Source organism: Heterodontus francisci, chromosome 7 (genome assembly GCF_036365525.1).
Source record: "Heterodontus francisci isolate sHetFra1 chromosome 7, sHetFra1.hap1, whole genome shotgun sequence".
NCBI classification, from domain to species: domain Eukaryota; kingdom Metazoa; phylum Chordata; class Chondrichthyes; order Heterodontiformes; family Heterodontidae; genus Heterodontus; species Heterodontus francisci.
In genome coordinates, this window is record NC_090377.1 from 131,960,519 (window position 1) to 131,985,276 (window position 24,758).

Below are 24,758 nucleotides of genomic sequence, written 5' to 3' on the forward strand. Positions count from 1 at the left end.
GCAATAAAAATAGAATGTACAGTGCATGAAGGCAGTAATCAATCCAGATGAACACAATACAGGTATTGGGCTGTGGCAATTATTTATTTTTATTTAGAGATACAGCACTGAAACAGGCCCTTCGGCCTACCGAGTCTGTGCCGACCATCAACCACCCATTTTTATCCTAATCCTACACTAATCCCATATTCCTACCACATCCCCACCTGTCCCTATATTTCCCTACCACCTACTTATACTAGGGGCAATTTATAATGGCCAATTTACCTACCAACCTGCAAGTCTTTTGGCTGTGGGAGGAAACCGGAGCACCCGGAGAAAACCCACGCAGACACAGGGAGAACTTACAAACTCCACACAGGCAGTACCCAGAATTGAACCTGGGTCGCTGGAGCTGTGAGGCTGTGATGCTAACCACTGCGCCGCCCCTAATTACATGGCCTTTACTCTCAATCTCTCTCAGCTGAGGATATCCTGAACATTAACAGTTTCACTAATACATCCTGCTAGTCTGAGGTTGTTACATACACTTCAGAGCCTCACATCTTTATGCGAATTATATATTTTTTTCCAATGTTTAGAGAGAGCATCTGGATCGGCGCAGGCTTGGAGGGCCGAAGGGCCTGTTCCTGTGCTGTAATTATCTTTGTTCTTTGTTAACTCAATTGCATGGAATTTCATAGACTGGCCCTTTTAGTGCAGTACTGTTAAGTTCCCTGTAAGGGGCGCTGTTGGCTTATATATGTTAATTAAAAACATCACTTTCAGTTGCTCCACCAACAGGCACCACAGACCAATTACTTCCTCTCCCTCTGGAGGTCTGCATATCGTGGCACCACTATTCCTGGCTAGATTGAGATGATTGGGTAATTCCCCCATCAATCACGCTTGGAGACTGCACAGCTGCTGTAAGTGACTGGGATTGATTGTAGGCACATAATTTGTATTATGTAACTATCCTCCACTCACTGCATTTTGCTGGAAGAATTACCCAGTTTTTAATCAGGAGATGTTGCTGTGTTTTCGGTTACAAGTTCTTTTACTTGTAGTTCATACTGACTCTTTTTAAATAAACTCCAGAGACTGTTTACTATAGTGTGCTGTTTAAACAGACACTGTTTGCTGTAAAATAGACTCATGAGCCGACCCACGGCCACTCACTGGCCGACAGTTGCAGGCACATAATTATTTTAAAAAGTTAAAATAGACAAATCAGCCTGTTTTGTCAGTGTTAAAGTTTCTTCCCCTCTGGTACCTTGAGTTGGCTATTCTACTGCCGAGGAAATCACTGAACAGCAAGAAGTAGATTGCTTTCCATTAGGGATAGAAATTGGGATTGGGATGAACTCTGGCTGGTTTTCCCTCTACCTCACCAAGGTTATGGGATGATAAACGTTTCAGACATTAGTGCTGGTCTATTTCAGGCACCCAGTGTCAGCATCAAAAATTTAGATGCAGAGTAAACCATTTTATACATACCCGACCCTGGAAATTTGAGAATTTGAATTTGGTTTTAAAAAACATGGAAATCAAAAGTTGGTATAAGAAAAAGGGGCCATGATTCTGTCAGATTGTCATAAACTCCCAACTGGTTCACTAATGTTCTTTGGAGAAGGAAACCTACCATCCTTACCCAGTTTGGCCTATATGTGATCACAGACCCACACCAACATGGCTGACTCTTAAATTGCCCCCTGTAGCATCCTAGCAAAACACTCAAATGAATTAAACTTTCTCATGGTGACTAGAGATGCTTAATAAATGCTGGCCTTGCCAGCATTGTTTACTTGCCAAAAATGAATAATTTTTTGAAAAGTGGATCAGGGAGACCAACAAGAAGACTGATGCAGAAAGAGTCTTAAGAGGAGGAAGGTAAAGGCAGAAGTGGGTGACATTGTGGAAACAAAAGTCAGCAGTATTATTGGCATACAGGATCTGGGGCTGAAAGCTCAGCTGAAAGTCAAACTGGTTGTGCCTGAGCAAAGAGTTGATAGGGGATGGAGTGCAGTTTTGTGACAGCAGCTGAGTAAGAAGGTTTTGGTACTACAAAAGTAAAATACTGTGGATGCTGAAAATCTGAAATAAAAACATGCGGATGCCGGAAATACTCAGATCTGGCAGCAACTGTGAAGAGATAAACAGAGTTAATGTTTCAAGTCAATGACCTGTCAGTTTTAAGTTCTGACTGATTTGCAAATTGATGTCAATAAGCAGCCACACGGAATAGTGGTGGTCCCCGACCTGAATGAGGTAGCTGAGGGTTGGAGCTAGGTATTGTCAGCATCAGTATGGAAGCCAGGCCCGTGCCACTGATGATGTTGCTGAGGGGCAGAGTGTCGACAAATAGGAGGGGACCCTGAATGGAACTCCGGAGGTGACCAGGTGATGCTAAGGTGAGAAATTGCATGAGAGAGGAAGTGGCTACTTTGGGTAATGCAGGAATGAAACACAAAGGCAATACCATCGAGAAGAAAAGGGTGGAGAAGGATGCAGCAGTGAACCACACTGAGTTTTTGAATGGAACAAGGAGCAGTAGTGACTCACCGGTGCTGAGAGTGGAAACTGGATTGAAGGAATTTCAACAAGAACTAATGAGAGCAGGCAGCATGGAGCTGAAGCTGACAACACAGGCCAGGACCTTAGAGACAAAACGGAGGATAAAGCTGGAACTGTAGTTGAGGAGATAGATTGAGATTTTTTTTTCAGAGTGAGATTTTTCAGCAGGAGTGTGTCGTTGGCAGTTTTAAAGGATGACGGAATAGTTCTGAGGACAATATCAGAAGCACTGGGTTAAGAAAGACAGCTCTGTACTCAGGAGTTAGTTTAGGGTGGGTTATGGCACAGGAGAATGAGGGATGGGGATAAAGTAAAAACTGTACGGATCCAGTGTGGAGAAGCAGAATGCACAGGCAGTCGAGCAGATTATCTCTTTCATCCCATCAGATGGACTTGATTTGAGAGATGAAAGGCTGGTGTATAACCCACTCCATCATTCAGTTCCCTTTATGAGTTATCCCTTGCTATCTTGTTCCCATTGTATCGCTGCTACTTGACTGCAGGGTCAAGTGGATGCTGTGGTTGTCTGATCAACTACTGCTCAACCTCAGAAAAGACTGATCAAGCTGGGGCTCTTTTCTCAAAGTGGAGATCTGATAGAGATCTTTAAAACTATGAAGGGGTTCGATGGAGGGGGATGTTGAGTAACTGTTCCACATGTGGGGCAGTTCAGAATAAGGGGGGATAAATGTAAAGGTAGTGACTAACAGATCTCACTGTAACATGAAGTGACAGAAGCAGATAGTATTGATTCATTTAATGGAGGCCTGATGTCTACATGAGGAAGGCCCATGTAAACATATATACACTAATATAGACAAGTTGAGCAAAATGGTCTGTTTCTCTGCTGTAAATCTGTATAACTAATATTCTAGGTTTATTTAACATGTTACTACTAATAAACTATCGGAATAAGAATACTTTTTAACCAGTAAGCTATTGGTATGCTATTCATCAGCTCAAACTAATCCAGCTGCAGCTACCATTTTCAGACCTATGTACCAATACTGTACCCCAGTACTAAATAGTGACAGACCTGTACCCACCAGTACTGTGCCTGTTATATAGCTGAAAATCTCTACCTAGCACTGGAAGTACAGAATTTATAATTGGATAGTTCTCATAATTCAGTAGGATAAAATGCTTAAGAAAAATTATTTATATATATATATTCTGATGTATATATCAGGTTAAATGATAAAAACATGACATATATCATCTACATAAAGAAATGTGTATCTGTTACATAAATTTACTAAGAAGGCAGTGACGTTTGAAATCAATCCCATCTAGCAGATACAACTGAAAACATGTACCCTATAGCAGCACCTACATTATCCATGCAACACCTATCTTCAGAATTTTCCCAAGTGCAAACCTTTAGCAGGACCTCATTGCACAGTCCAGTAAGACCTTGCTGACATAGGCCAAGAAACAGCCAATCTCAGTTCCTGTTATTTGCGCTGTGCATTCCTCTGTGTTATGGTACTGCTGGTGAATCTCCAAAACCTTGGGAGCCTCAATTATCCCTAGTATACGCCAACAGAATCCTTCCATTATGGCAGGCCATGGAGGTTCCACCGTAGAACACAAGTTTCACATGCTCATCATTCCAATTGGTATCAGTAAATGTTCTGGGTTACCTAGCGTGTCTGGTTAATCTAACCCTCCCATTAGAGCCATCCAGAAGACTTACATTAGGATAGAACTCCATCACCAGCATATACTCCGTTCTCCCATCACTGGATATTCTTTCTTCACCCACTATGAAGTGGGCTATATTCTCATGCTCCATCAGCGGAAGCCTGTATATGTCCCTCTCGTTGATATAGTTCTGACGGTTTGAGGCACTGAAGATTTTCACAGCAACTGGGCGTTCATTCAACGACCCTTTATACACTGCACCATACCGACCCCGGCCAATCACCTAGAGACAAGACAAGTTATTTAAACAGTTATTTCCTTGCAATTTCAACCCACTTTCCAAACCCCCTCACCCAGCCTTGCTTGAAAGTGTTGTGGTTGAAAGAATTGTCTCTTCAGTTCAGTAGGTTTCAATAACTGGTAACTGACACAAATGGCTATATTTCATGTGTGGACAGGTTACTGGATGATAGCCATCACACCTTTTAGATTAGAGATACAGCACTGAAACAGGCCCTTCGGCCCACCGAGTCTGTGCCGAACATCAACCACCCATTTATACTAATCCTACATTAATCCCATATTCCTACCAAACATCCCCACCTGTCCCTATATTTCCCTACCACCTACCTATACTAGTGACAATTTATAATGGCCAATTTACCTATCAACCTGCAAGTCTTTTGGCTTGTGGGAGGAAACCGGAGCACCCGGAGAAAACCCACGCAGACACAGGGAGAACTTGCAAACTCCACACAGGCAGTACCCGGAATCGAACCCGGGTCCCTGGAGCTGTGAGGCTGCGGTGCTAACCACTGCGCCACTGTGCCGCCCCTGAACCAGATCTTGTCCTCAAACACCCCACCCACACCCTGAACCTCACACACACCCCCGAGCTGAGCCAACTGAATCGCTATTAGCAGAAGGAATCTTGGCGGGTTGTTTTCACTCCCTACTCAAGAGGCCGCTGCTCCAGTGTAGTGTACCTCTGCTGATTCCATAATAACAGCAACTTGCATTTATATAGTGCTTTTAAAGTAGTAATACACCCAAAGGAGTGTCATCAAATAAAACTTTGCACCAAGCCCCATAAGGAGGTGTCAGGGCCGATGACCAAACACTTGGACAACAAGTATGTTTTAAGGAGTGCCTTAATGGAAGAAAGTGAGGTAGAGAGGTTTAGGAAGGGAATTCCAGAGGTTAGGGCTTGGAAGCTGAAGGCACAGCCACAAAAGGTGAAGTAATTAAAATTGGAGATGTGCAAGAGGCTAGAATTAGAGAATGCAGTAATATTGTAGGGCTGCAGAATGTTACAGAGATACGGAGGGGAAAGACAATGCAGGGATTTGAAAACAAGGATGAAAATTTTAAAATCGAGGCTTTACTTAACAGGGAGAAAATATAGCTCATCGAGCACAGTGGTGATGGGGGAATGGGACTTGGTGTGAGTTAGGATGTGGGCAGCAAAGTTGTGAACGACTTAAATTTATGGAGGGTGGAAGATGGGAAGCCGACCATGAGTGCATTGGAATAATCGAATCAAGAGGAAAAAGGCATGGATGAGGGCTTCAGCAGCAGATGAGCTAAGGCAGGGGCAGAGTCCGTCAATGTGAAAATATGTGGTTTGAGTGATGGCACGTATATGTGGTTGGAAGCTCATCTCAAAGCCAAATACAACACCAAGTTCTGAACAGTCTGATTCAGCCTCAGACAGTTTCCAGAGAGCGAGATGGAGTTGATGGTTAGGGTACAGAGTTTGTAATGAGAACTGAAAACAATGGCTTCAGTTTCCCAATATTTAGTTGGAGGAAATTTCTGCTCATCCAGTACAGGATGTTGGACAAGTAGTCAGATAATTTAGAATCAGTGTCCGGAATTTACCGCCATCCCAACGAGCTGGATGATGCCAGGGGGTGGCGTAAAATTGAACAGGAGGCTCCGGGAGGCCTTCCCGACCCACTCCCACCTCCGCCCAACTTTACGTGGGCTGGGGGTGGGGGGGTTGCGACAAACGGGCCACCCGTCCCAGGCCAATTAAGGCCTTTAAGTGGCCACTTAAGGGCTTTCACCCGCCTCCACGGGGATTTTACCCATGGCAAGTGGGCATCCAGGAGACGTGAAAGGCCGCCCAGTGAAAGCTGGCGTCCTCTCAACGCCCCGGGGGTGGGCCCTGACGAATGGGCACAAGGTGCCTGATTGCGGGCCACCCCCGCTTCCCCAACCACCCCCAGGACCTGAGATGCCCCCCCTTCCCCCCAATCGGCCACCCTTGCCTCGCCAGGGCGCAACCGATTTCCCCGGTGAGGCAAACCAAACATATCTGCACTCCTGCCTGTGTGGAGTTTGCAAGTTCTCCCTGTGTCTGCGTGGGTTTCCTCCGGGTGCTCCGGTTTCCTCCCACAGCCAAAAGACTTGCAGGTTGATAGGTGAATTGGCCATTATAAATTGCCACTAGTATAGGTAGGTGGTAGGGGAATATAGGGACAGGTGAGGATGTGGTAGAAATATGGGATTAGTGTAGGATTAGTATAAACGGGTGGTTAATGGTCGGCACAGACTCGGTGGGCCGAAGGGCCTGTTTCAGTGCTGTATCTCTAAATCTAAAAAAAATCTAAAAAAATCTAATCCTGGCTCCATGTCCTCGGATGGGCTGCAGTGCCAGCAGTGGCCAGTGCTCCCAGTGGAGCTGTTGGGACTAAGAGCTGCAGGACTGATGATTGGCCAGCAGCTCAATGAGGCTGGACTTCCTCCCTCAAGCGGGTGGCAGTTCCGCCTCTGGACAATTAAAGCCCAGGGACCCGTGAAATGTGGGACGGATCCCCGGGCTGGGCAGAAGCAGGTTCACCACTGACTTCCGTCCGCCCGGCGTAAAATCCAGCCCAGTGGATGGTTTCTGAGAGGTGGTGGTGAGGTAGAGCTGGGTGCTGTCGGTGAACATGTGGAACCTAATGCTGTATTTTCAGATCATGTTGCCGATGGACATCATGTAAATGAGAAATGGGAGGGGTGGCACCTGAGGTAACAGTGTAGGAGCAGGAAGTGAAGCCATTGCAGGTGATTTTCCGGCTACAACTGAATAGCGAGGTACCAACCGAACCAACAGTACGCATATATAGCTGAGGATCCCGGAGCTCATTTTCCTTTAGCTCACGGGACTTGGCTAATTGGGGGGGGCTGTCCCTAAAGTAAGTGAATCTGCACACTGTGTTGCATAAACAGAAATTCCATCTGTTTGGATTTCTAAGTAGCTACACTGTGAGACTCAAACGTGGGAATGGGCTTCCTTGCACATCTGACCCCTGGCTAATTATTCAAGAAAACATGGACCGAATATTTAACTTTGGGTGGGGAGGGCGGGGGGGGGGGGGGGCATTACGGCCAAGTCTAATCCTGTCCTTACCTGTTTTCCAGTGCTATTTAGTGGCTGTTCTTCCCTTCCTGAACCCAGAGGCACTGCAGCCATTGGTAGTGCCACCAACTACTGCCTTGGATGCAATCAGCTATTTCAGCACGGATCTGGGATCAAACCTGGGAGTTTCATAGAATGCATGATTTTGGTCCATAAGGGACAGTCATTTCTCTAAAGCATATAGAAGGTATACTGGAATTTGCCTACCTCAAGCAACTTGAGGCTGTCCAAGTCCAGGGAAGGTTCAGAGGGTGCAGCTTCCATCATGTTCATACTGTGAAGTCCATGCTTCCTGTCTCCTTATTAAAGAAGTACCACATATGGAAAATGATGAACACATTAAGTCAACAGCATCTGGACTCAGTTTGTAAAATAAATACTGCACAATGGGACTACCATTTTAACAGCTTATTAGATATGTGAAGATTCTGCATCCGCAGCTGCGAAGTCAGAGCTCAGTGGGAAATTCTTTGACCCACAAGTGCTGTTGGGTCACTGGGGATCATGAGCATCAGCAAGCATTTATTTTTTAAAAACACTCTTTAATATTAACATATGGGATCAATTTATTTGTCAATTGTGAGCGGTGGGATATGGGGAAATACGAGAAATCCACTAATGGTATCTACCTGAAGTTAACAGCTCTAACTATTTAGTAGTTTTGTACCAAATCCCCTCAAATGCTGTGCTAAAAATCAATGTAAGATTTATTTATTTCTTTTACAATTTATTTTGTGTGAATCTTCTGATCCTCAACAAGGTGAGGATGTTAATGTCTGAGAGTGGAATTGGGGGAAGGGGGGTTTTGTGTTTTGTCTCCAAACCCATTAGGAACTTGATGGAGACTGCCCTAAAAAAACTCAATTCATATTCAACTCACATAGCTAACAGAAATATCATCAGTCTAGGCTTGATTTGAACCAATGTCCCAGAAACAGAAAGCCAGTGTCAAACCAGTGCCCCTAATTTGGCAGCAATTTGCATTAAATTGGGAATCTCACTCACAGGATGACTAATGTGGGAAACTGGGGAAAAAATGGGACCGGTGAGAATATTCTCAGACTGACTCCATCAAGCTGACAGCAATAATTATAAAAAACAATAAATTACAAATGCTGGAAATATAAAATAAAGTGTTAACCAGCCTTATCTCAGTAGTGCTGCCAAGGAATCTCCTGTTCATTTCTAGTTGTTTCCATTTCTCTTTCAGTTGGCAGTGTCTAGAAAGCTCTGACATCTGGTGTCTCAGATGGTTCTACTGGCCTACTTGGCACAAATGGTCTAACTGGCTTTCTTCTGGCTGCTAGATGGCATCACTGGCCCAACCAAGGTGGTGGCTCACCCCATTGGCCATGCATCATGAATGAGGCTAGATAGTGCTAGCAGAGAATTGGAGGGCATCATAGTGAGACCTGTTCATATCCTCACCAGACGTCCATATGAAACGATCCAGCATGAGTCACTTAATTCTGATGAGGAGCAAGAACCCTGACTGACTGTCCCCTCCACAGTACAGGGCTGTTGAGGTCAATTGTCGTGGCCTATCTCCCAGCCCAGCTGAGATCAACAAATGCACGAAGAATCACATTTGCTTCTTTCTGACCTCTGAGTCTCAGTTATACGCTGCTTTTGCCAACTGAGACCACAGAGGCAACTAAATTTATTGCTTGTGTGGCCTCTAATGTGAACACTCCTTTGGCTTCATCTCCTGAAAACCCAACTACTTTTCACTACAGTACAGAGATTTGTTATGCTGCAGCAGCACTACGAGAAAGGCAAATGAGAGGAAAGGTCAGTCAACATTGAGAAAATCTATCTGTCCCACCTTTATCTAGGCACAGGTGGTCCATAAAATAAATCTGGGAGGTTTTGTCTCATGAAGGACTGAAGGAGATTTTGATATACAAGAGATTCTGTTACCACACTACTTACTTGGAAGGTTTGCAAGGACAGTCGTATTCAAACTGCACCATGGTGTTAGAATTTGTGAACAAATGGCCCTAAACATTATTATCTTTCAATTTTAGAAACAAAAGCTAATTAAGCAGGACAAGATGAACAGTGAGTTTAACAAAACAAAAATCAACATGCCCTTATCAATGTTTTGGGAGTAATCCTAGGTACTGTGTGTCCCAGGAAGATCCTGGGTCATCCACAAAATGATTATTTTTCTTTCCCATCGCTCCTGAAGAGCAGGTTCTTGGTTAAATTAGCACTGGCAACCAATGTTCCTTCTAATTTTTTTGGGAGTGCATGGGTGTTTTATTTAAATGCACAGTCATGCACGTGCATTAACTTAAAAGGGCCGACACTGTATGCGTGGCTTACAGGGAACAATGCCAGTCACCTTTGGTGAGGTGGTCATCCTGATGTGACTGGATGGCATCACAATCTATGCACTTTAGAGTTAGCAGGAGTAGAGACCCTTGCTGATTTTTTTACTCCCTAACCCGGGGCACTGAGGCCAGGTGCAGCAGCCCAATTGCAAACTGATGGCTACTGAATGCTAATCTGGACAACAGGATGTAAAACCTTGATACATTCTGAGCTAAACACAACTCTACCATTTTTAGCATGAATTAGAACTCAGATTAAAAGGAATCTTTACATACAGACCTTGAAGTTCCTAGCTTTGATCCTGTCTGTGTTGAACTAGCTCATCTCAAGATCATAGGTAAAGGATTTTGTCCATAGCAACTTCAGAATAGGAAGAACCACTGCTGATCCCCATCCATTGACTCCTGATCATGCAGATACCTACTCCTGATCACCATCTAGTGACGCCTGATCAGTAATCAATGACTCCTGGACTGGCAGTGTACTTACTCCTGATTGCTAACCAATGACTCCTGTATTGGTAATGTACCCACTCCTGATCACAAATCACTGACTCCTAGATTGGCAGTGCATCTATGCCTGATCATCCTCCAGTGAATTCTGCATGCACGAATGCCAGATGAATGGAGGATAAAGCTCGGCTGTATTGCCCTCACGATTGAGTAAAATGTTGGTGTCTGGAGCACACATGAAGAATGGCCAGTTGGACATCAGGAGGTGACCAATGCCCATTGACCTGTATCAGAGAAAGGTCTGAATTCCTTGCGGAGTGGAAGCAGAGAGAAAACTTTCCAGAAAAAAAAATTCCGTTCATCCTTCTTTATGCTAATCTTTGCTTGTATTCCTTTAGATACTATAGCAAATAGGTTTCAATCCTTCCATGGTTCATATGTAAATTCAATAAATGGATTTCACCCTGTAGCACTGAATTTCCATTGCATCATTTGACTCAGACACCAGCTGAGATTTCCTTTCCTAACATAGGGAAGGAAAGAACGGAGAGGGGTGACAGTATTAAGGAGAATATTGCATCGCTGGAGGGAGAGGGGTCAAGGACAGAGTCTATTTCATTAGAACTAAGAAATAGCAGAGGTACCATTACACTATTGGGTGTATTCTATAGGTCATCACTTCCCCAATATTGAATGGAACTCACTTAGTGCTAGGGGCTTGGATGGGGCAGAATTTGTAAGGAGCATCCAGGAGGGCTTCTTGAAACAATATGTAGATAGTCCAACTAGGGAAGGGGCCGTACTGGACCTGGTATAGGGGAATGAGCCTGGCCAGGTGGTCGAAGTTTCAGTAGGGGGAGCATTTCGGGAACAGTGACCATAATTCCATAAGTTTTAAGGTACTTGTGGATAAGGATTACAGTAGGCCTTTGGTGAAGGTGCTGAATTGGGGGAAGGCTAATTCTAACAGTATTAGGCAGGAATTGGAGAACTTAGATTGGGGGCGGCTGTTTGAGGGTAAATCAACATCTGACATGTGGGAGTCTTTCAAACGTCAGTTGATTAGAATCCAGGACCGGCATGTTCCTGTGAGGATGAAGGATAAGTTTGGCAAGTTTCGGGAAACTTGGATAACGAGGGATATTGTGAGCCTAGTCAAAAAGAAAAAGGAAGCATCCATAAGGGGTAGAAGGCTGGGAATAGACAAATCCCTTGAGGAATATAAAGAAAGTAGAAGGAACTTAAGCAAGGAGTCAGGAGGGCTAAAAGGGGTCAGAAAAAGTCATTGGCAAACAGGATTAAGGAGAGTCCCAAGGCTTTTTATACGGATATAAAGAGCAAGAGGGTAACCAGGGAAAGGGTTGGCCCACTCAAGGACAGAGATGGGAATCTATGCGTGGAGCCAGAGGAAACAAGCGAGGTACTAAATGAGTACTTTGCATCAGTATTCACAAAGAGAAGGACTTGGTGCATGACGAGTCTAGGGAAAGGTGTGTAGATAGTCTGGGTCATGTTGATATCAAAAAGGAGGAGGTGTTGGGCGTCTTCAAAAACATTAAGGTAGATAAGTCCCCAGGGCCTGATGGGATCTACCCCAGAATACTGAGGGAGGCAAGGGAGGAAATTGCTGGGGCCTTGACAGAAATCTTTGTTTCCTCATTGCCTACAGGTGAGGTCCCAGAGGACTAGAGAATAGCCAATGTTGTTCCTTTGTTTAAGAAGGGTACCAAGGATAATCCAGGAAATTACAGGCTGGTGCGCCTTACGTCAGTGGTAGGGAAATTATTAGAGAGGATTCTTCGGGACAGGATTTACTCCCATTTGGAAACAAGTGGATTTATTAGCGAGAGGTAGCATGGTTTTGTGAAGGGGAGGTCGTGTCTCACTAACTTGGCGAGTTTTTTGAGGAAGTGACGAAGATGATTGATGAAGGAAGAGCAGTGGATGTTGTCTACATGGACTTCAGTAAAGTCTTTGACTAGGTCCCTCATGGCAGACTGGTACAAAAGGTGAAGTCACACGGGATCAGAGGTGAGCTGGCAAGATGGATACAGAACTGGCTCGGTCATAGAAGACAGAGGGTAGCAGTGGAAGGGTGCTTTTCTGAATGGAGGGCTGTGACTAGTAGTGTTCCGCAGGGATCAGTGCTGGGACCTTTGCTGTTTGTAGTATATATAAAGGATTTGGAGGAAAATGTAGCTGGTCTGATTAGTAAGTTTGCGGACGACATAAAGGTTGGTGGAGTTGCAGATAGTGATGAGGATTGTCAGAGGATACAGCAGGATATAGATCGGTTGGAAACTTGGGCGGAGAAATGGCAGACGGAATTTAATCCGGACAAATGTGAGGTAATGCATTTTGGAAGGTCTAATACAGGTGGGAAGTATAGAGTAAATGGCAGAACCCTTAGGAGTATTGACAGGCAGAGAGATCTGGGCGTATAGGTCCACAGATCACTGAAAGTGACAACGCAGGTGGATAAGGTAGTCAAGAAGGCATACGGCATGCTTGCCTTCATCGGTCTGGGCACAGTATAAAAATTGGCAAGTCATGCTGCAGCCGTACAGAACCTTAGTTAGGCCACACTTAAAATATTGCGTACAATTCTGGTCGCCACACTACCAGAAGGATGTGGAGGCTTTGGAGAGGGTACAGAAGAGGTTTACCAGGATGTTGCCTGGTCTGGAGGGTATTCGCTATGAGGAGAGTTTGGATAAACTCGGATTGTTTTCACTGGAACGACAGAGGTGGAGGGGCGACCTGATTGAGGTTTACAAAGTTATGAGCAGCATGGACAGAGTGGATAGTCAGTAGTTTTTTCCCAGGGTGGAAGAGTCAGTTACTGGGGGACATAGGTTTAAGGTGAGAGGGGCAAAGTTTAGAGGGGATGTGCAAGGCAAGTTTTTTTACACAGAGGGTGGTGAGTGCCTGGAACTTGCTGCCAGGGGAGGTGGTGGAAGCAGGTACGATAGCGACATTTAAGAGGCATCTTGACAAATACATGAATAGGATGGGAATAGAGGGATACAGACCCTGGAAGTGCAGAAGGTATTAATTTAGACAGGCATCATGATCGGCGCAGTTTTGGAGGGCCGAATGGCCTGTTCCTGTGCTGTATTGTTCTTTGTTCTCGTGGGAAAGGTACAGAGGAACAAATTTGCAAGGAAATTAGAGAAAGGTACATAAACTATAGCGTAGATATAATGGGGGACTAATATAAACTGGGATAGTAATGGTGTAAAGGGCAGAGAGAGGAAAGAGTTTCTGAAGTGTGTTCAAGGATAATTTTCTAGATCAAAATGTTTCCAGTCCAACAAGGAAGTAGGTGTTGCTGGATCTGGTTCTGGGGAATGAGGTGGATCAAGTGTCAGTAGGGGAACATTTAGGGAAGAGTTATCATAGTACATAAGGTTTAGGTTAGCTATGGAAAAGGATGAGGAGCAATCCAGAGTAAAAATACTTAATTAGGGGAGGGCCAATTTCATTGGGGTGAAAACAGATCTGGCCCAGGTAAATTGGAATCAAAGACTTACAGGCAAATCTGTAATGGAACAATGGGCTGCCTTTAAAGAGGAGATAGGCTGAATGCAATTGAGGTACATTCCTAGGAGGAAGATAGGTAAGACAAACAAAGCCAGAGTTCCCTGGATGATGAAACAGATAAAATAAGATGAAACAGGAAAAGGGTACATATGACAGATGTCAGGTTGAAAATACAAGTGAGAACCAGGCTAAATATAGAAAGCTCAGAGGGGAAGTGAAAAAAAGAATTGAGAAGCAAAGAGAAAGTATGAGACTGGCAGCTAACATAAAAGGGAATGCTAAAGTCTTCTATGGGCATATACACAGTAAAAGGGTGGTAAGAGGAGAAGTGGGGCCAATTAGCGACCAAAAAGGGGATTTACATATGGAAGAAGAGGTACTTTGCATCTGTCTTTACCAAGGAAGAAGATGCTGTCAAAGTTGTAGTGAAAGAGGAGGTGGTTGAGATGCAGGATGGGCAAAAAATTGATAAAGAGGAGGCATTAGAAAGGTTGTTGTACTTAAAGTTGTTAAGTCACTAGCACCAGATCAGTTGTATCTGAGGATATTGAGGGAAGTAAGGGCACAGGCCACAAACTTCCAATCCTTCTTAGATACAGGAGTGGTGCCAGAGGACTGGGGAATTGCAAATGTTACATGCTCGTTCAAAAAAGGGTGTAAGGATAAGGCCAGTCAGATTAACCTTGGTGGTGGGATACCTTTTAGAAACTATAATTCGGGACAAAATTAACAGTCACTTGGACAAATGTTGACTAATTAAGGAAAGCCAACATGGATTTGTTAAAGGCAAATCGTGTTCAACTAATTTGATTTGAGTTTTTTGATGAGGTAACAGAGAGGGTTAGTGAGGGTAATGCAGTTGATGTGGTGTACGTGACCTTCCAAAAAGCATTTGATTAAGTGCCACATAAAAGGCTTGTCAGCAAAGTCTAAGCCCATGGAATAAAAGGGGCAGTGAAAGCAGGATATGAAGTCGGGTGAGTGACAGGAAGCAGACAGTGGCGGTGAACAGCTGTTTTTCGGACTGGAGGAAGTTATATTGTGGAGTTCCCTGGGTCGGTGTTAGGACCACTGCTTTTCTTTATCTATATTAATGACCTAGACTTGGGTGTGCAAAATTTGCAGATGATATAAAACTTGCAAGTGTTATGAACTGTGAGGAGGATAGTGATAGACTTCAAAAGGACATAGATAGGTTAGTGGAATGGGTGAACACGTGGAAGATGTAATTTAATTCAGAGGAGTGTGAAGTGATATACCTCAGTAGGAAGAATGAGGAGAGGCATTATAAAATAAAGGATACAATTCTAAAAGGGGTGCAGGAGCAGAGGGACCTGGGGGTATATGTGCACAAATTGTTGAAGATGGCAGGGCAGGTTGAGAAAGCAGTTAATCATGCATACAGGATCCTGGGCTTCATAGAGACATAGAATACAAAAGCAAGAAAATTATGGCAAAACCTTTATAACGCACTGGTTCAGCCTCAACTGGAGTATTGTGTCCAATTCTGGGCACTACACTTTAGGAAGGATGTGCAAGTGTTAGAGAGAGTGCAAAAAAAGTTATGAGAATGGTTACAGGGATGAGGGACTTCAGGGGATCAACTGGAAAAGCTGGGGCTGTTCTCCTTGAAGAGAAGGTTGAGAGGAGATTTGATAGAGGTTTTCAAAATCATGAGGAATTTGCTCAGAGTAGATAGGGAGAAACTGTTCCCATTGTGAGAATAAGAAATACTGAAATGTTGTTTCTACAGCTTGTGGAAAGTTACCAAGAAGTCATTTGTACTCAACATAATGAAATCACTGAAAAAGAGAACTGATAAGGGTATGTAAGTAAAGACCTTAAGACAGTACATCACTGACAAAGAGAACTGATAAGGGTATGTAAGTAAAGACCTTAAGACAGTACAACACTGACAAAGAGAACTGATAAGGGTATGTAAGTAAAGACCTTAAGACAGTACATCACTGAAAAAGAGAACTGATAAGGGTATGTAAGTACAGACCTTGGGACAGTACATCACTTAAAAATTGTGCTTAGGCAGATAAAAGAGAAACAGCAAGAGTTAGAACAAAGGATGTAGTGAATAAGAAACTGCCCCACTAAGATAAAGGCTGACAGCTGCAAGTTAAAACACACAATGGAGAGCCAAATAAGGTAAAACAAAAACAAGAGTTAGGGGCTAGAAAGTTAGAGTAGGGGGAGAAGTAAACAGAGGAGGAGACTGTAGCAACCATAGGATAGGTTAGTGTCACAATACGTTATAACCAATAATGTAAAATAAAGGCGTGGACAAATGGATTTGTATTGTATAAACATGAACTGAATATGTTGATCGGTGTGCCTGCTTGTAGGACACCCGATCTTGCAAGAACGTTAAATAAACTTACTTCTTCAGAGTTTGACTTGGTGTAAATTATTATCAAGTGGGCTACGTTTCTCACACCATTGACAGAAGGGTTGAGAACCAGAGGACAGCAATTTAAGGTGAATGGCAAAAGAACCAAAGGCAACATGAGGAAAAACTTTTTATGCAGCGGGTGATTAGGATCTGGAATGCACTGCCTGAGTGTATGGTGGACGCAGATTCAATCGTGTTTTTCAAAAGGGGATTGGATAATTTCCTGCTTAAACTCACTATCCCAGGAACATCCCAGAATATAAAGATAATCCCTGGCTTCTTTTCTCCAATGCAAACCATCTTTTTAAACCCTTTTCCCCTGTCTCCTCCGCCCTCACCTTCAATAATAAGTGCGAGGAGCTCATAGACTTTCTTGTCACTGAGACCGATCAGCTGCCTCTACCGCTTCCCTCCCTTCCACAGGCCCACCGGGCCAAAAGCTCAAGTTCCCCTGTTCACCTTGGCCCTGAGCTTGCATCTTTCTCTAGTTTCTCTCCAATCTCCCCTCATACCCTCTCCAAACTCACTTGTCCTTAAGACCCACCTCCTGCTCCCCTGACCCTATTCCCATTAAACTGCTGATCGCCCAACTTCCCTTCCTGGTCTGCATTTAGCTGATATTATTAATGGTTCTCTCTCTTCAGATACTGGCCTTTTCTCCTTCCAAACTGCCGCCATCACTCCTCTCCTTAAAAAAACCCTTGACTCCACTGTCCTTGCAAATTACCACCCATCTCCAATCTCTTTTTCCTCTCCAAAGTTCTTGAATGTGTTGTCACCTTCCAAGTCCATGCCCATCATTTCTGGAACTCCATGTTTGAATCCCTCCAATCAAGCTTCCACCCATCACAGTATCAGACCGGCTCTTATCAAAGTCACCAATGACATCCTATGAGGCTATGACAAAGGTAAACTATCTCTCTTCATCCTTCTCGACCTGACTGTAGCCTTTGACATGATTGACCACACTACCATTCACAGCCTCTCCACTGTGATCCATCTGGGTGGGACTTCACTCACCTGGTTCCATTCTTATTTCTCTAATTGTACCTAGAGTATCACCTGCAATGGCTTTTCTTCCCTCTCCCACACCCTTACCTCTGATGTCTCTCAAGGCCGCCTCCTATTTCTCATCATTTGAAAACACACTGCTAATTTTCACATGTATGCTAACATCCAGATGTACCTCACCACCACTTCTCTCAGCTTCTCCACCATTACTAAATTATCAGGCTGCTTGTCCGACATCCAATACTGCATGACCAGAAATTTCCTCCAATTAAATATTGGGAGGACCGAGGCCATTGTCTTTGGCCCCAGCTACAAACACCGCTCCTTAGCCACCAACTCCATCCCTCCCCCTGGCAACTGTCAGAGGCTGACCCGATGGCTCGCAAACTTGGTGTTATATTTGACCCCAAGATAAGCTTCCAACCACATATTGGCACCGTCACTAAGAATGCCTGTTTCCATCTCTGCAATATTGTCTAACTCCTCTCCTGCCTCAGCTGATCTGCTGTTGAAACACTCATCCATGCCTCTGTTACCTTTAGACTTGACTGTTCGAATACACTCCTATCTGGTCTCACACATTCTACTATACGTAAACCTGAAGTCATCCAAAACTCCCATTCACCTATCACCCCTGTGCTCGCTGATCTACACTGGCTCTCAGTTAAGCAACGCCTCGATTTTAAGATGCTCATCCTTATCTTCAAATCCCTCTATAGCCTTGCCCCTCCCTATCTCGATAATCTCCTCCAGCCCCACAACTCTGAGATCTCCACGCACGCGCGCGCGCATCTAATTATCGCCTCTTGAGCATCCCCAATTTTAATCACTCCACCTTTGATAACCATGCCTTCACCTGCCTAGACCCTAAGCTCTGGAAGTCCCTCCCTAAACCTGTCCACCTCGCTTTCCTCCTCTAAGACACTTCTTAAAACCTACCTCTTTGACCAAGCATTTGGTAATCTGCCCGAATATCATCTTATATGGTGCGGTGTCAAATTTTGCTTGTAATGCTCCTGGGCCTGGGGATATTTTATTACTTTAAAGCACTATATAAATACAAGTTATTATGTTTTTCTGCCTCCGATATATGTGAAGGAATGTTGTGTCTACATGTAACTGATGTTACAAAGCCATTGGAACAAACTGGTTTCACATGTCTAAGACTTACCCCCAGGACTTGTCCTGTGGGTTTTAGTAGTTTTCTAGGTTGGTATGTGCAAGTCCCAAAGTTATATAAGAATAGGAACATAGGAACAGGAGTAAGCCATTTAGCTCCTCAAGCCTATTCTGACATTCAGTGAAATCATGGCTGACCTTTGAACTAACACCTTTGCCCCATATCCCTTAATACTTTTGGTTAAAAATCTATCAATCTCAGATTTAACATTAACAGTTGATCTAGCATCAATTGCCATTTGTGGAATAAAGTTTAATATCAGTGGTGAGTAAGGTTTTGGAAACAATAATCAAGGGGAAAAAATCAACAAGAACTTGGAGAGATTTCAGTTAATTAAGGAGACCCAGCATGGATTGTGTAAAAGACAGATCACGCTTGACTAATCTAATTAAAGTTTTGATGAAGTAGCAAAGAAAGTTGATGAAGGAAATGCAATGGATGCTGTCCATATGAATTTTAAGAAAGTGCTTGACAAAGACCCACATAAAAGGTGAGTTAACAAAATTGAAGCTGATGGAATAGGAGGATCAGTGCCCAATTGGATAAAAAATTGGCTTAAGGACAGAAAACAGCGAGTCGTGAGAAATGATTGTTTTTCAGACTGGAGGATAGTAGAAAAGGACCACTTTTTTTTTTGATATATATATAAATGACTTGAATATTGGAATACAGGGTATAATTTCAAAATTTTCTGTTGGTACCAAACTTGGAGGTGTGGCAAACAGTGAGGATGATACCAATCGACTGCAACAGGACAATAGATGGACGAGCAGGCAAGCAGCAGATGGAATTTAATACAGAGAAGTACAAAGTGATGCATTTTGAAGAAGGGATAGGGAGAGGCAATAAAGCACAGTTCTAAAGGATGTGCAGGGACAAAAGGATCTGGGGGTTCATGTGCATATATCTTGGAAGGTGGTAGGACATATCGAGAGAGTAGCTAGAAAAGCATATGGGATTCTGGGCTTCATAAATAGAGGTACTGAGTACAAAAGTAGGGAAGTTGTGCTGAACCTTTATAAGGCTCTGGTTAGGCCAGTTCTGGTCACCACACTTTAGGAAGGATGTGAGGGTCCTTTAGAGGATGCAGAGGAGATTTATTTGAATGGTTCCGGGGATGAGGGATTTTAGGTACAAGGTTAGGTTGGAAAAGCTGGGGTTGTTCTCCTTGGAGAAAAGGAAATTGAGGCGAGATTTGATAGAGGTATCCAAGATTATGACAGGTTTGGATAAGGTAGACAAAGATAAGCTGTTCCCATGAGCTAATGGTACAAGGAGTAGGGGACACAGATTCAAGGTTTTGGGCAAGAGATGCGGGTGGATGTGAGTAAGAACCTTTTTACGCAGCGAGTAATAATGATCTAGAACTCACTGCCTACGAGCGTGGTGATTTTGAAAGGAAATTGGATGGGCACCTTGAGTGAAATAAACTTGCAAGGCTATTGGAATAGAGGTGGGGGGGCGAATGGGACTGACTGGCCTGTTCTACAGAAACTTGATGGACCGAATGGCCTCCTTCTGAGCCATGACTCCATAATTTCGACCACTCTGAAATTATGGCTCTAATTTTTAGAAAATACCCCCTAGTCCAAGACCCAACAACCAGCAGAAATAGTTTCTCTTTATCTACCCTATCTGTTCCCTGTAATATCTCAAAAGCTTTGATCAACTCACCCCCTACCCTAGTTTGTGTAATCTCCTCATAATTTAACCCATGGAGTCCAGGTATCATTATGGTAAATGATGCTGCACGCCCTCCAAAGTCAATATATCCTTCCTACGGTGTGGTGTCGAGAATTGCTCAAAGTACTCCAGGTGTAGTCTAACCAGGGCTTTGTAGAGCTGAAGCATGACTTTTATCCCCTTGTATTCCAGTCCTCGAAATATAAAAGCCAGCATGCTATTAGCCTTTTTTGATCATTTTCTGCACTTGTTTTTGACATTTTAAGATCTATGTAGCTGGACCCCCAAGGGTCTCTGGACCTCCATTGTTTCTAGTTTTGCACCATTTAGAAAGTACCCTGTTTTACCCTTTTTATGTCCAATGTGGATGGCCTCACATTTGTCCACATTGAAATCCATTTGCCACAGTTTTTCCCATTTACTTCATCTATCAATATCTCTTTGTAATTTTACATTTTCATTTCTTTCTTTCTTTCTTTTGGGCCTCCTTATCTCGAGAGACAATGGATAAGCGCCTGGAGGTGGTCAGTGGTTTGTGAAGCAGCGCCTGGAGTGGCTATAAAGGCCAATTCTGGAGTGACAGGCTCTTCCACAGGTGCTGCAGAGAAATTTGTTTGTTGGGGCTGTTGCACAGTTGGCTCTCCCCTTGCGCCTCTGTCTTTTTTCCTGCCAACTACTAAGTCTCTTCGACTCGCCACAATTTAGCCCTGTCTTTATGGCTGCCCGCCAGCTCTGGCGAATGCTGGCAACTGACTCCCACGACTTGTGATCAATGTCACACGATTTCATGTCGCGTTTGCAGACGTCTTTATAACGGAGACATGGACGGCCGGTGGGTCTGATACCAGTGGCGAGCTCGCTGTACAATGTGTCTTTGGGGATCCTGCCATCTTCCATGCGGCTCACATGGCCAAGCCATCTCAAGCGCCGCTGACTCAGTAGTGTGTATAAGCTGGGGGTGTTGGCCGCTTCAAGGACTTCTGTGTTGGAGATATAGTCCTGCCACCTGATGCCAAGTATTCTCCGAAGGCACCTAAGATGGAATGAATTGAGACGTCGCTCTTGGCTGGCATACGTTGTCCAGGCCTCGCTGCCGTAGAGCAAGGTACTGAGGACACAGGCCTGATACACTCGGACTTTTGTGTTCATTTTCATTTACATTTTCATTTACACTTCTTACAATCCCTGCTATCTTTGTGTCATCAGTAAATTTGAACATGTAGCTTTAAGTTGTTAATAAATATGGCGAATTGTTGAGGCCCCAATGCCTGTGGATTCGTGCCAATTAAGAGTCCCTACCCATTATCAGGTCAATAATTTATCTTCAATTCCATGAGCTTCAACTTTAGCGAACAGTCTCTTATGAGGGACTTCATCAAGTTTCTTCTGTAAGTCCATATAAATCACATTGATAGACATTCCCCTGTACACAATTTTAGTCACCTCTTCAAAAAATTCAATCAGATTTGTCAAGCATGACCTACCCTTTACAAATCTGTGCTGGTTCTCTGATCAGCTGAAAATTTTCAAGGTCATTTTCAAGGTATTCAGTCAGCCCATTCTTAATGACTCTAGCAATTTCCCAACAACAGATGTTAGGCTAACTGGTCTTTAATTCCCTGGTTTCCCTCTGTCACCTTTCTTAAGTTGCTCCTTAGTTTGGGGGTACTGACACCAAGACCAACCAGACAGTCCACAACATCAGCCTGGCTGAGAATAAGAGCAGGAATCCTGTTTCATTTCACCTCCTCAAAACACTTCCTCGACTGAAGTAAGATAAATCAGCACAGCCCACGATATTATTGAATATGGCACCTTCTCAGTCGTATGGCTAAGTTATGACGTGATATATGATAACCATGCCACATCTGACTCCACAGCTCGATCAGAATACATGATTTGACCACTAGATGGTAGTATAGCAAGATGGAAGTTTTCATCTTTCTCAGCCATTGATTTCGGTCCAAGATATTCCTTGCACTCAAGAAAGCCTGGGTGTGTATAAACAATAACCAGACTTTCATTCTGAAATTTAGTGGAAAGCATTTACTATTTGCTATTCAACTCCCCACTCTCTCGATAATGAGTAGTTTTCCTAGCATTCCACAGAATTCAGTTCTGTGATCGCTTCTTTGCGCTGTCTCTATCAACGATTTGGATATAGGCCTAGAGGGAATGGGGACAAAATTTACAGACGATGTCAAACAGGAGGTATAGTTAGTTCTTTAGAAGACCAATGTAATATTTATGAATTGAGGGAATTTTTTTTTTAATTTGTTCATGGGATGTGGGCGTCGCTGGTTAGGACAGCACTTATTTGCCCTTCCCTAATTGCCCTTGAGAAGGTGATGGTGAACTGCCTTCTTTGACCGCTGCAGTGCTTAGGGTGTAGGTACACCAACAGTGCTGTTAGGAAGGGAGTTCCAGGATTTTGATCCAGTGACAATGAAGGAACGGCGATATAGTTCCAAGTCAGGATGGTTTCTGGCTTGGAGGGGAACTTGCAGATGGTGGTGCTCCCATGCATTGGCAGCCCTTGTCCTTCCAGGTGGTAGAGGTCGCGAGTTTGGAAGGTGCTGTCGAAGAAGCCTTGGTGAGTTGCTGCAGTGCATCTTGTAGATGGGACACACCGGTGCCACCGTGTGTTGGTGGTAGAGGGAGTGAAGGTGGTGGGTGGGGTGCCAGTCAAGTGGGCAGCTCTGTCCTAGATGGTCATAGAGTTATAGAGAGATACAGCACTGAAACAGGCCCTTCGGCCCACCGAGTCTGTGCCGACCAACAACCACCCATTTATACTAATCCTACATTAATCCCATATTCCCTACCACATCCCCACCATTCTCCTACCACCTACCTACACTAGGGGGGCAATTTACAATGGCCAATTTACCTATCAACCTGCAAGTCTTTGGCTGTGGGAGGAAACCGGAGCACCCGGCGGAAACCCACGCGGTCACAGGGAGAACTTGCAAACTCCACGCAAGCAATACCCAGAACCGAACCCGGGTCGCTGGAGCTGTGAGGCTGCGGTGCTAACCACTGCGGGACGGCACAGTGGCGCAGTGGTTAGCACCGTAGCCTCACAGCTCCAGCGACCCGGGTTCAATTCTGGGTACTGCCTGTGTGGAGTTTGCAAGTTCTCCCTGTGACCGCGTGGGTTTCCTCCGGGTGCTCCGGTTTCCTCCCACAGCCAAAGACTTGCAGGTTGATAGGTAAATTGGCCATTATAAATTGCCCCTAGTATAGGCAGGTGGTAGGGAAATATAGGGACAGGTGGGGATGTGGTAGGAATATGGAATTAGTGTAGGATTAGTATAAATGGGTGGTTGATGGTCAGCACAGACTCAGTGGGCCGAAGGGCCTGTTTCAGTGCTGTATCTCTAAACTAAACTAAACTAAACAGTGCCGCCCCACTGGTGTCGAGCATCTTGAGTGTTGTTAGAGATGCACCCATCCAGGCAAGTGGAGAGTATTCCATCACAATCCTGACTTGTGCTTTGTAGATAGTGGACAGGCTTTGGGGAGACAGGAAGTGAGTTACTTGCCACAATTTCCAAGCCTCTGATCTGCTCTTGTAGACACAGTATTGATGTGGCTGGTCCAATTCAGTTTCTGGTCAATGGTAAATCCCAGGATGTTGATAGTGGGGGATTCAGCGATGGTAAAGCCATTGAACATCAAGGGGAGATGGTTAGATTCTCTTTTTGGAGATAGTCATTGCCTGGCATTTGTGTGACACGAATGTTACTTGCCACTTATCAGCCCAAACCTGGAAGTTGTCCAGGTCTTGCTGCATATGGACATGGGCTGCTTCAGTATCTGAGGAGTCATGAATGGTACTGAACATTGTGCAATCAATAGTAAACATCCCCACTTCTGACATTATGATGGAGGGAAGGTCATTGATGAAGCAGTTGAAGATGGATGGGCCTGAGGAACTCCTGCAGTGATGTCCTGAGACTGAGATGATTGAACACCAACAACCACACAACCACAGCCATCTTCCTTTGTGATATAAGGTATGAGTCCAACCAGCGGAACGCTTCCCCCCCCCCCCCCGATTTCCACTGACTCCAGTTTTGCTAGGGATCCTTGATGGCAAGGGCAGTCACTCTCACCTCACCTCTGGAGTTCAGCTCTTTTGTCCATGTTTGGACCAAGGCTAATGAGATCAGAAGTTGAGTGGCCCTGGCGGAACCGAGACTGAGCATCACTGAGCAGGTTATTGCTGAACAAGTGCCGCTTGATAGCACTGTTGATGACCCCTTCCATCACTTTGCTGATGATCAGGAGTAGCATGATTGGGTGGTAATTGGCCGGGTTGGATTTGTGGGCAGGACATACCTGAGCAATTTTCCACATTGCCAGGTAGATGCCAGTGTTGTAGCTATACTGGAACAGCTTAGCTGGGGGCACAGCTAGTTCTGGAGCACAAGTCTTCAGTACTATTATCGGAATGTTGTCTGAGCCCATTGTGTTTGCAGTATCCAGTGCCTTCAGCCATTTCTTGAAAGCAGGTGGAGTGAATCGAATTGGCTGAAG

The 24,758-nt window shown here is 44.4% G+C and overlaps 1 protein-coding gene across 4 annotated transcripts in view; it reads right to left on the reverse strand.

Moving 5' to 3' along the window:
- The window catches only part of bmpr2b (bone morphogenetic protein receptor, type II b (serine/threonine kinase)), a 362,014-nt gene that overhangs the window by 26,165 nt on the left and 311,091 nt on the right, over nucleotides 1–24,758 (reverse strand). For 3 of the 4 annotated variants that reach the window (XM_068036168.1, XM_068036169.1, XM_068036171.1), the window contains exons 5-6: nucleotides 7,817–7,908; nucleotides 4,253–4,483 (exon numbers count right to left, since the gene is read on the reverse strand). In XM_068036168.1, coding sequence (XP_067892269.1) covers nucleotides 4,253–4,483; nucleotides 7,817–7,908 — 323 coding nt within the window. The remainder of the gene's footprint in view (nucleotides 1–4,252; nucleotides 4,484–7,816; nucleotides 7,909–24,758) is intronic. The other variant, XM_068036170.1, reaches the window with a different exon arrangement.